This window comes from Ochotona curzoniae, unplaced genomic scaffold (assembly GCF_017591425.1).
Source record: "Ochotona curzoniae isolate NIBS_2020 unplaced genomic scaffold, NIBS_Ocur_1.0 contig_2754, whole genome shotgun sequence".
Classification (NCBI taxonomy): Eukaryota; Metazoa; Chordata; class Mammalia; order Lagomorpha; family Ochotonidae; genus Ochotona; species Ochotona curzoniae.
Genome location: NW_024465582.1, coordinates 14,005,943 through 14,018,238, shown reverse-complemented (window position 1 = coordinate 14,018,238; position 12,296 = coordinate 14,005,943). Strand labels below are relative to the sequence as shown.

Sequence of the window (12,296 nt, the reverse complement as noted above, 5' to 3'; positions counted from 1 at the left end):
GTCAACCTGTCACACAGCATCTCGCAGCAGGGGGCTCTGCTGAGGAACTTCTGGAGTGAGTCTAGCGCAAGTATTGGCTCAGTTCTGCTTATGTCACATCAATCTTAAGAGTGTTTTCTTCTTCCTCCTGCACTTCCCATGTCCACAAACTGGATGAGTTACTCAGACTAAGCACTGTACTGCGCAGATTTTCCAATTATGAGGGAGCCAGCACCAAGCTGAGGGCTTTCCAGCATTGCATTTTCCCGCCAACATTGCTGGAGGCAGTCCCCATGGCACCCCAGGGGCAGTTACCATTTGTGTCTGAGGTGGCACAGTATACAGGGGGTCCAGCCAGGGGGCTGCTCCACCCAACCTCCCCCTCCCCCAAGCTGCTGCACAGCCCAGTCTCAGACCCGACCTCTAATGGCCACATGACTTACGCACTGAGAACAGCTGGCAGCAAGGCCGGATGACCAAGCCACCGTGCCCGCTGCTGAAGGCTGAGCCTCTGACCCATAGCACTTCCCTGCAGCCTAACATCACCAAAGTTTCACAGCAGCCTGGGGATGGGGAGCCTGGTTTCAGACACATGCACTGAGTTTGAGTTGATCGCCCAGTGTGTAGGGAGGCGACCTTCCACCCAGGCAGCCTTGGATGCCACCTTTATGTGACTGCCCTTCCTTTGGAATTCCCCCTGAATACCCAAGAATGGCAGCAAAGGCCACTTGACCATGGCATGTGGGATGCTGGGGGAGCATCAGTGGTGACCTGCGTGACTGTCCCGCTGGCCCAGGACCCCAACCTGCCTGGGCACAGTCCTGTGATTCCAGCAACCAGCTCAGGGCTCGGAACGACCTTCAGTGGACCCAAGAAATAAAGCGTAGGAGCTAGGGACCCCCATGGTCTTTATCTTTGTAAAAAAAACAAAGTACAAAAAGAAAAAACACAAACTGTAAGACTGATTGACATATTCATTTAGGTGTATTAGATGCTTCAACAAGTTCATGGAAAGTGGACTTAAAAGGCGTGTTTACTGTAGTGCAAACTTTTTTTTTAAAAGCACAGGGCTATGGACACCCAAGCAAGTAAGCACAGGAACTCATCTAAAATTCTGCTTTTCTGTGAAGTGTCTGAAGTGCCCCTGCGTATCCAAGGATAAAAGGACATGCAACAAAAGAGCAACAGAAGTTCTCTTTTGAGGCTTTCACGCCTTTTATGCTAGCTTTGAAATCTTAAGTTACTTAAAAAAAAAAATCAAATAACAAAACAAAAACCAAAAACAATCTCAAGGCAAACAAGCAGCACAAATGCTGTCCATCTCGGGCCTTTGCTCACATTGAAACCAGGAGGCACCGTCGCAGCTAAGAGCCAACGGTTACGGGGAGGGAACCAGTACCCCAAAGGCCCATTCCCTCCTGCTCCCACATAAAAACAGCACATTGGCCATCATTCCCCATAGAAAATGGCTTTAGGAAACCCTGGTGGGAGAGTATGTACCAGCACGTACTATGAAAGCAAATTAGGGGTTGGGCAGACAACATGCATATTTTTTCTTGAGGAAAACCACACGTACATAACAGTATGACTTGGGTCCTGTACTCCACAGTGCTCTATACGCTGTAGTGAAAAACCTCATGGTTTCTCCATCAGCACCCTGCAGCATGGGCAGGCGGGCAGGCTTGAGCTTGCCCTTGTCCTGGGGCACTTCCTGGGACCAGCTGAGGTGCAGGTTGGCCAGGCTGCCTGTAGGTGGCACCCACCTGGTACTTTACTACAGTAACTCTCCCATCATTCTGAATATTTAAAAAACTTTTTTTTTCCCCCAAGATAAAATGTTCCTTCTCAGTTTGCTTCCAACAGGATATGTTTAAAAGAACATCTTCCTTACACATGGGAAAGCAGCTGAATTGCTTGTAAGAAAATTGGAAGGAAGCAGAGTGGCTACCTGCGGGGACCCTGCCAGCAGGACCAGCTGGTCACAGAGGCCTCTTAATTAGGCAGAGAGAAAAATCTGCAAAAAGGAGCCAGAGCCATGAAAAAAAATTCAGGCATTGAGCAAATTCACGTTGGGTCAAGTAAGAAGGGATCTTTAAAAAGTTCATAGAAAATTCATATTAAAAACTATGAATATTTTTCTGTAAAAAGGAACTGAAATATTTTAAATGAGGGAACAGCGCAGTAGCCTAGCAGCTGAAGTCCTTGCACTGCACACACTGGGACCCCATATGGGCACTGGTTCGTGTCCTGGCGGCCCTTCTTCCCATCCAGCTCCCTGTCTGTGGCCTGGGAAAGCAGTCAAGGACGGCCCTAAGCCTTGGGATCCTGCACCTGCGTGGGAGATCCTGAAGAAGTCCTAGCTTCGAACTGGCACAGCTCTGGCTGTTGAGGTCACTTGGGGAGTGAATGAATGGACGGAAGATCTTTCTGTCTTTCCTCCTCTCTGTATATATCTGACTTTCCAATAAAAATAAATAAATCTTAAAAAAATATTTAAAATAAGTTGAAACAGCAACTGTGATCCTTTCCTTTGGTTGTTTCACTCCTTAAATGCCCACAACTGCCACGTCTGGAGCCAGGAATTCAACCCAGGTCCCCTCTCTGTTGGGTACAAGAACCCAAGTGCTTGAACTGTCACTGTTGACTTCCAGGAGCTGGTGCATTAAACCCAAACAATGGTGTGCTGTTGTGTTAATTGCTATTCTAAATGCCTGCTCTGCTACATTATTTACTTATTTGAAGTGTAGCGTTACAGAAGGAGAGAGTGAGAGACCTTTCATCCACTGGTTTACTTCCTACAAGGCTGCAATGAGCAGGGCTGGGTTAGGACAAAGCCAGAAGCTTCATCTGGGTTGGTCCTGTGATTGTTCTACCAGGACGATTAGCTGGCAGCTGAGCTGGAAGAGGAGTAGCCAGGACTTGAGCTGGTGCCCATGTTGGTTACCAGCACTGCAGGTAGTGGCTTAACATGTCCAGCAGCTAATTTTTCTTTTAATTTCATTTTCCCATATATTTTTGGAAATGCCTGCATATTTCAGATATACCCAAAACCCTAGAGGGCACCCGTGTGCCACTGTAACTCAGTCATCATCATGCATTCAATATAATCTGTCCCTGGCATGTGTGTTTAGGGTTGCTCAGTAGATGTCCAGGCCCACAGTGGCTCCTTTCCCAATTGCCTCTTGGAAGTGCAGAGCAGGCCGACAGGTAGCACTCCTACACCCTCACAAACACAGGTCTGTGCGAGCAGAGCTCCCTACCGCCCCAGCAACGTGGCCGGTATGGTCAAAGGTAGGAAAATAGAGGGAGAGGTGGGAGACCAAAAAGTTGCACATGTTCAAAGCTCCTGAATTTGAAAGATTCTCTGAAAGACCCTGAAAAGTGCATGTTGTAAAAGAACTATGCTGATTTTCAGTTTTTTCAGCAGGCATCTCTGATTCTAGGTTGCCATGAACTTTCTGAAATTCCCCTGTATGTCACAGAACTTGACATGTATAAACTCATCTCCTTACATAAACACAAACCCTTGGTATTCAGAAAGAGTTGCCTGCCTAGAAGGAAAACATCCTCAAGTGGACCAAAGGGAAGGATTTTCTGCATTATGCTGGAAATCTGGAAGAGGCTGGTATCAGTGGTGGGTAAGAAAAAAAAAAATCCCCTGTTGTATCCACACTCTCCTCCAAGGAAGCTTCTAGAAGATCATGATGGACAGTGTAGGGTTGTAGAGTTGTAGGGAGGTGATGCTGAGGGCTGCCTCCTGTGATGCCACCTCTTGGCTAGAACCCCTTGGTGTCCACACATTGTGCAGGCCAACACCAAGTGGCCAGCCGACGTCTGCTCCTGGAGTGAACCTGAACCTCAGAGAGCAGAAACCACACTGACAGTGGCACCCCGGGGCAGAGCAGCAAGAGCCCCCGGCCTACAGAGGCCTGCGGGGTCTTTGTTCTGGGAGCAGCCAGCCAGGCAGGGGATGGTATTCTGAATGGTTAGGGCATCCTCACAGGGGACACATCCTGCTCTCTTCACAGCAGGTGAAGAGCCAGCAGCCAGGACAGATGGCCACAGCTCCAGCCAAGTGAGCCGTCACCCTCTTAGGGATAACCGGCCCCTGGAGAAGGGTCCCTGCCCCTTATTATTATTAAAAAAAAAAAAAAAAAGATTTACTTACTAAACAAATGGGACTCTGTCGATCTGAGAAGATTTTGTATGGCAAGGGAAATGGTCAATGAAGTGAGAAGGCAACTGACAGAATGGGAGAAAACCTCACACTACACAAAAAATAGGGGACTAACATCTAGGGATCTACAAAGACAGAAATGCAACAACAGCAAAACAAACAATACTGTTAAGTAATGAATGAGGGACATGAACAACTATTTTTGAGAAGATGAAATTAAAAAGGCTAACAGATGTGAAAAAATGCTCAAGTTTCCTAGCTATTAGGGAAATGCAAATCAAGACCACACTGAGGTTCCACTGAACTCCAGCAAGAAGGGCTAGCATGCAGAAATCAGCAAACAATGACTGCTGGTAAGGATGAAGAGAAGCAGGCACCTGCTCCAGTATTGGCCTAGTGCAGTAATGGACATCAGTAATGGACAGTGCTCAGAGAACTGGAAACTGATCTGCCATATGATACAGCCATCCCGCTCCTGGGAATACATTCAAATGCAATGAAATCTGCATTCAGGAGAGCAACCTGCAACTCTCTGCTTAGAGCAGCACAAAGCTTAACAACTTAGGACATGGAAACGACCCAGATGCCCGTAAACAGAGGGATGGATAAAACAAACGGTGGTACGTCTACTCTGTGGAATACTACTCAGCCACAAAGAATGAAATCTTACCATTTGCACCAAAATGGTCCAGGCTGGAAAGCATTATGGTTAATTGAAGGAAGCCAGTCCCCGAAGGACAGATAGCACATGTTCTGGTATTAGACAGCTAATATGCAATGTACTATATACATATATATGAACTACTCAAGGGATATTAGCATACTGAGAAGTACAGGCACTATGCAGATGTCTACTCCGAAATAAAAGTAGGACTTCCAATGAAACAAATATAGGCTTTACATTATGACACTAGGTTTTCTACCTTTGTTTTTATTTTTTGAGTCATGATACATTTAAGTATCAGAAAGCTTGTATCTTGTACTGAGAAACTAGGATAACATGAGGCCAAATAGTAGGAGAGCATAGCGAGAAGGGGAGATGGACACCTATGCTTCTAAAATGTTATGAGAAATATTTTAGAAAGATTTACTTATTTGAAAGTAATAGTGAGAGAGGAAGGAAGAGAAGGTGGGAGATGAAAGCCAGGGGGGTGTTGGGGTGGGGAAGGACAGGGGAGAGTGAGGAGGGAAGGGGCATGAGAGAGTAGGGGGTGAGCAAGTGGGGGAGAGGAAGAGAGAGAGATGGCGAGATCATTTATCTGCTGGTTCACTTCTAAAATGCTTGCAACAGCTGGGGCTGGGCCAGGCCCAAGCCGGGAGCCAAGAACTCCATCCGGGTCTCCCACATAGGTGGCAGAAATCCATGCACCTCCCAAGAGCATTAACAGGAAGCTGGAGCAGAAGCAGGGACAGGAGGCCATGTCTGGCCAGAGTTGCACATATAGAATACAAAGTTTCCATAAAGACCTCCATTACCAAGTATGATTGATTTTAGAAAAATCATGCTTAACAAATTTAGAGTATCAAGCTTGATCAATAATTTGAATAACTAATGAATGATGGTAGTTAAGGAAATACGCAGACGATCTCTGTAACATTACCTGGTTTCTCATCAGCATTTGTGCTAGTTCTTGATTGTTTCTTGTGAAGATTCCTGTGAGCGTAGTTTAGTGTGCTGGATTTTACAAAAGCCATGCCGAGATTCTGAAAGGCTGGGAAATCCTCCCTGCTCATCCATGCGTGTTACCCAACAGGTAAACAAGCATCAATTAAAACTGGATGTACTCAACACGGAGCTGAAGCTGTGAATGCAGAGGTGGCCACACTATACAACAGTTAAGTCAGTGCTTGGGCCATATTGTGCAACTGTGAAGCCATGCCTGGTTCGAGGTTTGCCTACCCCTGTTTCTCACCCCGCTTCCTGCAAATGCAGACACTGGAAGGCAGCAGGTGATAACTGCCTTTCAAATAAAACAAGTTGTAAAAGTACCTAAAAAATGTATTCTGGCACAAAGATCTAGTAAAGCTGTTCCATGCAGGCAGTATTTAAACCTTAGTTTCTATAGGAGGAATTTCCCCCTTCAAATTTCTGCACTTTTAGGAGGGGTCCTGCCTTCCTGGTTCTAAGGGTTAACAAGCGATGAAGGATCTTACCTGTCACGGGCCAGGGCCCTGGCTCTGGTGCGGCTCTGGGCAGGTGCTCTGGGGGGTGGCCAGGGTCCAGGAGGGATGGGGCACTAGCTGGCTCACAGGCGGTGGGGATATGTCCATCCTTGAGGGTCAGCTGTCCCAAAGGTTCCTGGCACAAGGACAACCCCAAGTCACCATAAAGTCACCCCACGTTGCCTCTTAGGACTTCTGGAGCATAAGAGCCTGAAGGAGGGGACTTCCCAAAGTTTACAGATGGGGAAATGGAATTAAAAGACTTGGTTTATTTTGTCACCCAGAAATGTGAAATTCATGCATACAAGGGGCCTTTAAGAAGTTCATGGACAACGCACACTGGGAAAAAAATCATGAATTTCAATTGTCTCTTTGCAACTCAATAGACTCTGAATTCCCTTTCCCCACAGACTTTTTGAAGTTCCCTTGTATAAAGAGGAGCTGGATGTGAAGAAGCCAAAGGAGCCAGGAGGGGGGTCTCGGTGCAGACGGTGACTCGGCCGGCCTGCGTCCTGCGTCAGGCAGTCGTGTGGGGCCTCACCTCTCCCGCCGATTCCAGCCTCGGGAGCCAGCAGGTGACGGCTCAGGCACCAGGGTCCCTGCCACCCATGTGGGAGACCAGACTGAAGTTTCTAGCTCCTGGCTTCAGCTTGGCCAGCCCAGCTGTCATGGATATTTGGGGAGTGAACCAGCAGATGGGAGATGTCTACCTCTCAAATAACAGACATCAATTTAAGAAAAAGAATTTGCCAAGTACTGAAAAGTATTACATATATATTTTAAGTAGAGCTCTGAGCTAATAGCCAGAAGAGCCAGAATCTAGAATTGCAGTCATTTTTCCTTAAGTTTCAGTTTTCTCAACGTAAAAAGTGGGAATAAAATGTTCTCAGTCTTGGAGAGTTAGACAAAAGAAGACAAAGTACGAACAGTTATAAAAACAGCATGCGGAATACAAAGGCTGCAGAGACAGTAAGCACTACTGTTAGTGTGCACAACAAAATCCACAACTTCAAATCGAATGCCGAGTTTGGCAGCAAGGGAGAGGACTAGTCTAGACAGATCCAACTGGCATTTCCTAGCTCAAGATTTCCTGTTGGCCAAGTGTCAATGGCCTCATCTTCCTTTCTTCTACCTGATACCCACTACCAGAACATCTTGAAATGCACTAAATGCATCAATCAGGTGGATGTGACCTTTACCCCCTGAGTTAACGAGTCATCAAGTGGCCCCAAGAGGGCAGCAGAGGAGTGAGGTGGAAGGGCTGCTGTGTGTGCTGGCAACAATGGCGAAAAATCATTTTGTGAAATAAAGTTCTCAGGGGAGGGAAGTACTCCCACATTGTAACTCAATTTCCCAATAACTCCTGTGGCATAAATGTCTCAGGAATGGCAGAAGAGCTTTGGAACGAGACATGTGGTGGCTTCTTAGTGCTCTGAATGCCAAGTGCCACTGCACCCAAACTTTCCAACAGTGAATTTTAGGTTAACAGCGTGGAGTGAAAATCCAGAAACACAATTCATCCATTAAAACAGGAAGGCATTTGTGTGTGCTTTTAAATCTTTTCTTTGACGACTAACACCTTATGGTAACACATTTTGTTTCTCATATAAATAACATCAAATTTTATGCTTAAGATTTTTATAATAGAAGTGAAATTCATTTACATAAAAGTCTTAAATCGTGCTCAGAAGTTCTTTTGGGAGAGCAAATTCAAAATCACAAAAGCCTTCATGTGAAAAGATATAGATTATTATGAACAAAAATTCTGGTTTGGCTTCATATAATTAATCTCAAACTTGTTGATAACACATTTTCAAAAGAAGAAATCTAGCCCCTGGCTGAATATTTTATCTTTTTAAACACATTTGCAGTTTGGATGCAAAAACATGACTTTCCTCCCCCCCTCTACTTCTTTGAGTAAAACATGTTCTATTTATTTTTTGTTTATTCAAAAGGCAGAGAGAGAAGAGAAAGACAGAGATACAGAGAGAAGAAACTTCTCCAACTGGTGGTTCACTCCCTACACACCTGCACGCAGCTAGGGAGAGGCCAGGCAGGAGCCAGGGGCTTAGGCATGGTCTGCTGTTGGGTGGGGATACTGCACCGGCTGTCTTCCTGGAGTGTGCATCAAGGAGCCGGGATCTGTATTTAGGCCATCCCATATGGGCTACAGGTGCCAAACTCCCACAGGATTTAGGGTGGGAGGAGGAAAGTGGGGTGAAGATATGCATTTCTACCCTTCTTAAAATGAGCTTTTAAGAAGCTTTCTGGAATCCACCATGGGGGGGGGGGAGCGGGTTTTGGGGAGGGGAGGGGGGAATCCCAGTGCCTGTAAAACTGTGTCTCATGATGCAATGTAATAAAAAAAAAATAAATAAATAAAAAAAAAAAGAAGCTTTCTGCTTATTATACTTTTTATGATGTTACATTTTTTTGGAGTCTATTTACACCTACGTGTCTATACACAACGTGTTTCTAAATAGGGCCTTAGTCATCTGGAATTGTTTGTCCGGAAATAGAACAGTGCCGAGACTATAAACACTGTTCATTTCTCTTACTCTCATTGTTCAAATGGTGAAGTACTGGCACTTTAAAATATGGCCTGTTCGATGATTCTTATTTTACTTGTGCCTAAGAGGTGACATTAGCAAGAGTGACTGGCACCAAAGTGAAGACAGCTCCATGATGTTGCAGATCCCCTCAGGACCCAAGTTGCTCCAATTCTGGACTTCACAGGGATGTAGGAATCTCCCACAAACTTATCAGTGGGCAAGACTGAGTCAGGCTACATGTTTGACAGTCACCCCAGTTCTGTGGGAGATGGGCAGGTGGCACATTCCATTTCTCAGCCTAGAAAGGCTCAGTAACTTGCCAAAGCCATCACTCAATGAATGCCAAGTGGCCCGTGCAGGAGTTGGTACCAGGCCCAGGGGCTTTCTCCCACCAGCCACAGGCCCCAGGTACAGAAGGACGGTACCCAGGGTTGCAGCCAAGTGTACACATGACTAAAGACTGTGATATGCTAGCACGCTCCAATTAACAGGACTGCGGTGGCAGAGCATGCTCCCATCACAGCCCCGTCTTCCCAACAGGCTCCTTTCCGGCAATGTTCACTTAGAGTTAAAGCAATTAAGGGAAAGTTACCTTCCCGGCAGGTGCACTTGGCTGAAGATCAGGGACGGTCACTTTGACGGCAGTGGCCCAGGCGTGGAAGTCTGGATTGCATGGTTCATCTGCTCTGTCAGTCGCGGTCATGGTCTCCGAGCCCCCGGACCTGGTCTCAGCTTTGGGTTTCTTGCAGTGCGGACTCACCCTGGCTACTGGTTTGTGCCTGAATCCCAGGTTTTTGCTCTTCTGCTGTGAGGAGATGGGGCTCTCCGCGCTCATCCGACTTTGTGCACCTTCGCAGACCTTGTACTCCAACTTGGGCAAACTCGATTCAGACAGCTCCTTCTTCCCCAAGTCTCTGGGGCCACCCTTGGCGGCCTCTTCCGGTCCCAGCAGGCTGGCTGCGAGGAAAGGAGTGGCCACTGCACCTCCAGGGATGTTCTCTTCCGAGTCCATGGACCTGCCAAGGAGAGGCACCGAGGAGGCCTTGCTCACCAGCGTTTTCTGGGGCTGTTTCTCTTGCCTGGCGACATCCTGGGACTTGGATGAAGTCGTCAGGACGTGCCTGGAGTGGCTTTCCGACAGGGGCCTACTGGCCCCTAGCAGGGCCCCGGGGAGGGAGACGCAGTCGCCTTCCCCGTTGCACTCCTCGTCACTGGTGTCGTAGCAGCCCAGTCGCCTCTGGCGCAGCAGAGGGCTCCGCAGGTCCTGAGGGCTCCCGGGCAGGCTGGCTTGCCTGGCGATTGTCACCTGCTTGTGGAAGAGCCCAGAGACCCGCTGGCTGCCGAGAGCCACGAGGCTGTTGGCCCTCGCTTTCCCTGGCTCCCTGTGAGCTGGAGGGTTGGGGAGACAAAGAAAAAGAGAGGAAATAAATCAGTTTCCCACACAGCCTGGTCCTTTGCAGGGAGTTGTCCCAAAGGTCACAATGTGTCATTATGAAAAAACAAAATGGCTACCAAAAGAAACTTCTCTTTTCATTCTGAAGATCCCATCTACATGCATGAATGTTTCCACATGCATACATGTCAGGCACACAACTCTGGACACATGGGGCCACCCAGGAGCTATCCAGGGTGGTGAGGCAGCCTAGAGCCCTCCTCTTCCTCTTGCTCTTTTTCACCCCCCAGCCTCTGGGTCATTGAATCCAAACATGGTGGTGCCCAGGCAGAAGCACACAGCTCTCCGACTGCCAGAGCCAGGAACTCCTTTCTGGGAGGGGACATGGGACTGAAGCCCCAACACCTGGCCACCTGAGGTCGCTCTTTGGCTAGGTGGACAGGTGTATGAAGCTGCTGGCCTGGGGTCAAGCAAAGTCCATGTAATCGTGTTGCCTGCCCTGATTTGATGACATGAAACCCAACCAGGTGACTGTCATGTAAAGGAGGTCAGGTGAGCCACCATCAACATCTGTGCCCGTAATACTGGTTGAGTGCTCAGCCCTTGGCAGCAGCTGCTGTTTTTCCAGAGCCAAGTCTGGGATGGCTTTGACCCAGCCAGAGGGATGGTCCCCTTAGCATAGCACCAGAATGGTTAAGCTCCAGCACACAGGTGCATGGCGTCTTTGGGCTCTGCAGCTTACTGGGGGTGCCAGGGGTTAGGCTGCTGTCCTCGGCGGTGCTGCAGCCACTTCCGGAGTGATCCTTGTCCTCTGAGCCAGTCACCATGAAGTCAGCCAGTGGGCCTGGAGTCTCGTGGGTGAAGTACTGAGACAGCTCAGACTCGGCCAGCAAGGCATCCTGTTACAAAAAGGGGCAAAGCAGCATGTTATTTTCAGTGATGATTACTTCCCATCCTTTCAAGAATGCTTCGGCGGCCCCAGCTGTGATAGCCAACGCTGGCCTCTCGATATGTTAGGGTGGCTGCGCTAAGGACTTCACAGAGGAAAAGGCCAATGCTGCTTGCTAACATTGCTGCTAGTGCTTTTTTGTGTTTTTTTCAGGGAGGGGTAGGAGATGGAGGGATACAATTTTGGCTGAGAGCAAAAAAGCCATGGCAGCAATATGTGAACCGTCTTGGGGAAGCCATGGCAGGCATGGATAGGAAGAGAGGGCAAGGGCGGGAGGAAGTGGATTTTGCTCCAAGATCCTCTGGCCTTACAGAGAGCCAGCTGAGGATGCCACAACCTGGCAACTCTGACACTCAGCCGAGTCTGGCTGCTTTATTAAAGAACAGTTTACAAAGTTGCCTTTCAATCGACAGTACCTTGTGGTTCTACTCTTTCCTTGGCTGAGCACTTTAGTATGACAAACTTATGTGTATGTTCTCAACAGAGCACTGCTGACACTTTCCATCTCCAGGGTCCCCAAGAACTCCCTGGCTGGGATCCTGGCTGGGCCTGAGGCTTCTCACCTCTGTGCCCCAGGAATCAGTATCTGCTTGCAGCCCACGTGGGTCACAGGGACTTCACTTACCTTCTTGGCAAGAGAGGGACTCTTCAAGGGTGTACCTGTTGGGGGAAAAAATTCATCACTTGGTCAAAACCATGACACTCAAACCACAAACAGGATTGCTTCTTTAGCTACTGGGGGAGGAGCCAGCTCTATTCAGACACACCCTCTCTGCTAGACTGGGGCTGGGGCACAGGTAGCGATATGCATGCAGGTCCATTTGGCTGTTCCACCCCATCCTGTCCCAGCCCATTGGCTCAGTGTCTGTGCAAGTTTCAAGCCCTACTGCACACACTACCACTTCCGTGCTGATCCCGCCTGGGAGTCACTTAAGCTGTCTGGAATTTCCAGCCTTTGAGTCTACCCATACCTCAACTCTTGTCTGTCTGGTGTGAGTGGCTGATGAAGGGATGGGCCTCACAGCTCATCAAGTCTCCAGAGCAGAGCTGTGGACAGACGGGCCCTCACAGTGCTGGCTGTAG

At 48.2% G+C, this 12,296-nt stretch overlaps 1 protein-coding gene across 1 annotated transcript in view; it reads right to left on the bottom strand.

Annotated features, from left to right (window-relative positions):
• Window positions 1-12,296, bottom strand: part of PDZD2 (PDZ domain containing 2) — a 216,608-nt gene that overhangs the window by 15,378 nt on the left and 188,934 nt on the right. The window contains exons 15-18 of the mRNA XM_040977324.1: window positions 11,839-11,873; window positions 11,007-11,163; window positions 9,464-10,260; window positions 6,311-6,455 (exon numbers count right to left, since the gene is read on the bottom strand). Coding sequence (XP_040833258.1) covers window positions 6,311-6,455; window positions 9,464-10,260; window positions 11,007-11,163; window positions 11,839-11,873 — 1,134 coding nt within the window. The remainder of the gene's footprint in view (window positions 1-6,310; window positions 6,456-9,463; window positions 10,261-11,006; window positions 11,164-11,838; window positions 11,874-12,296) is intronic.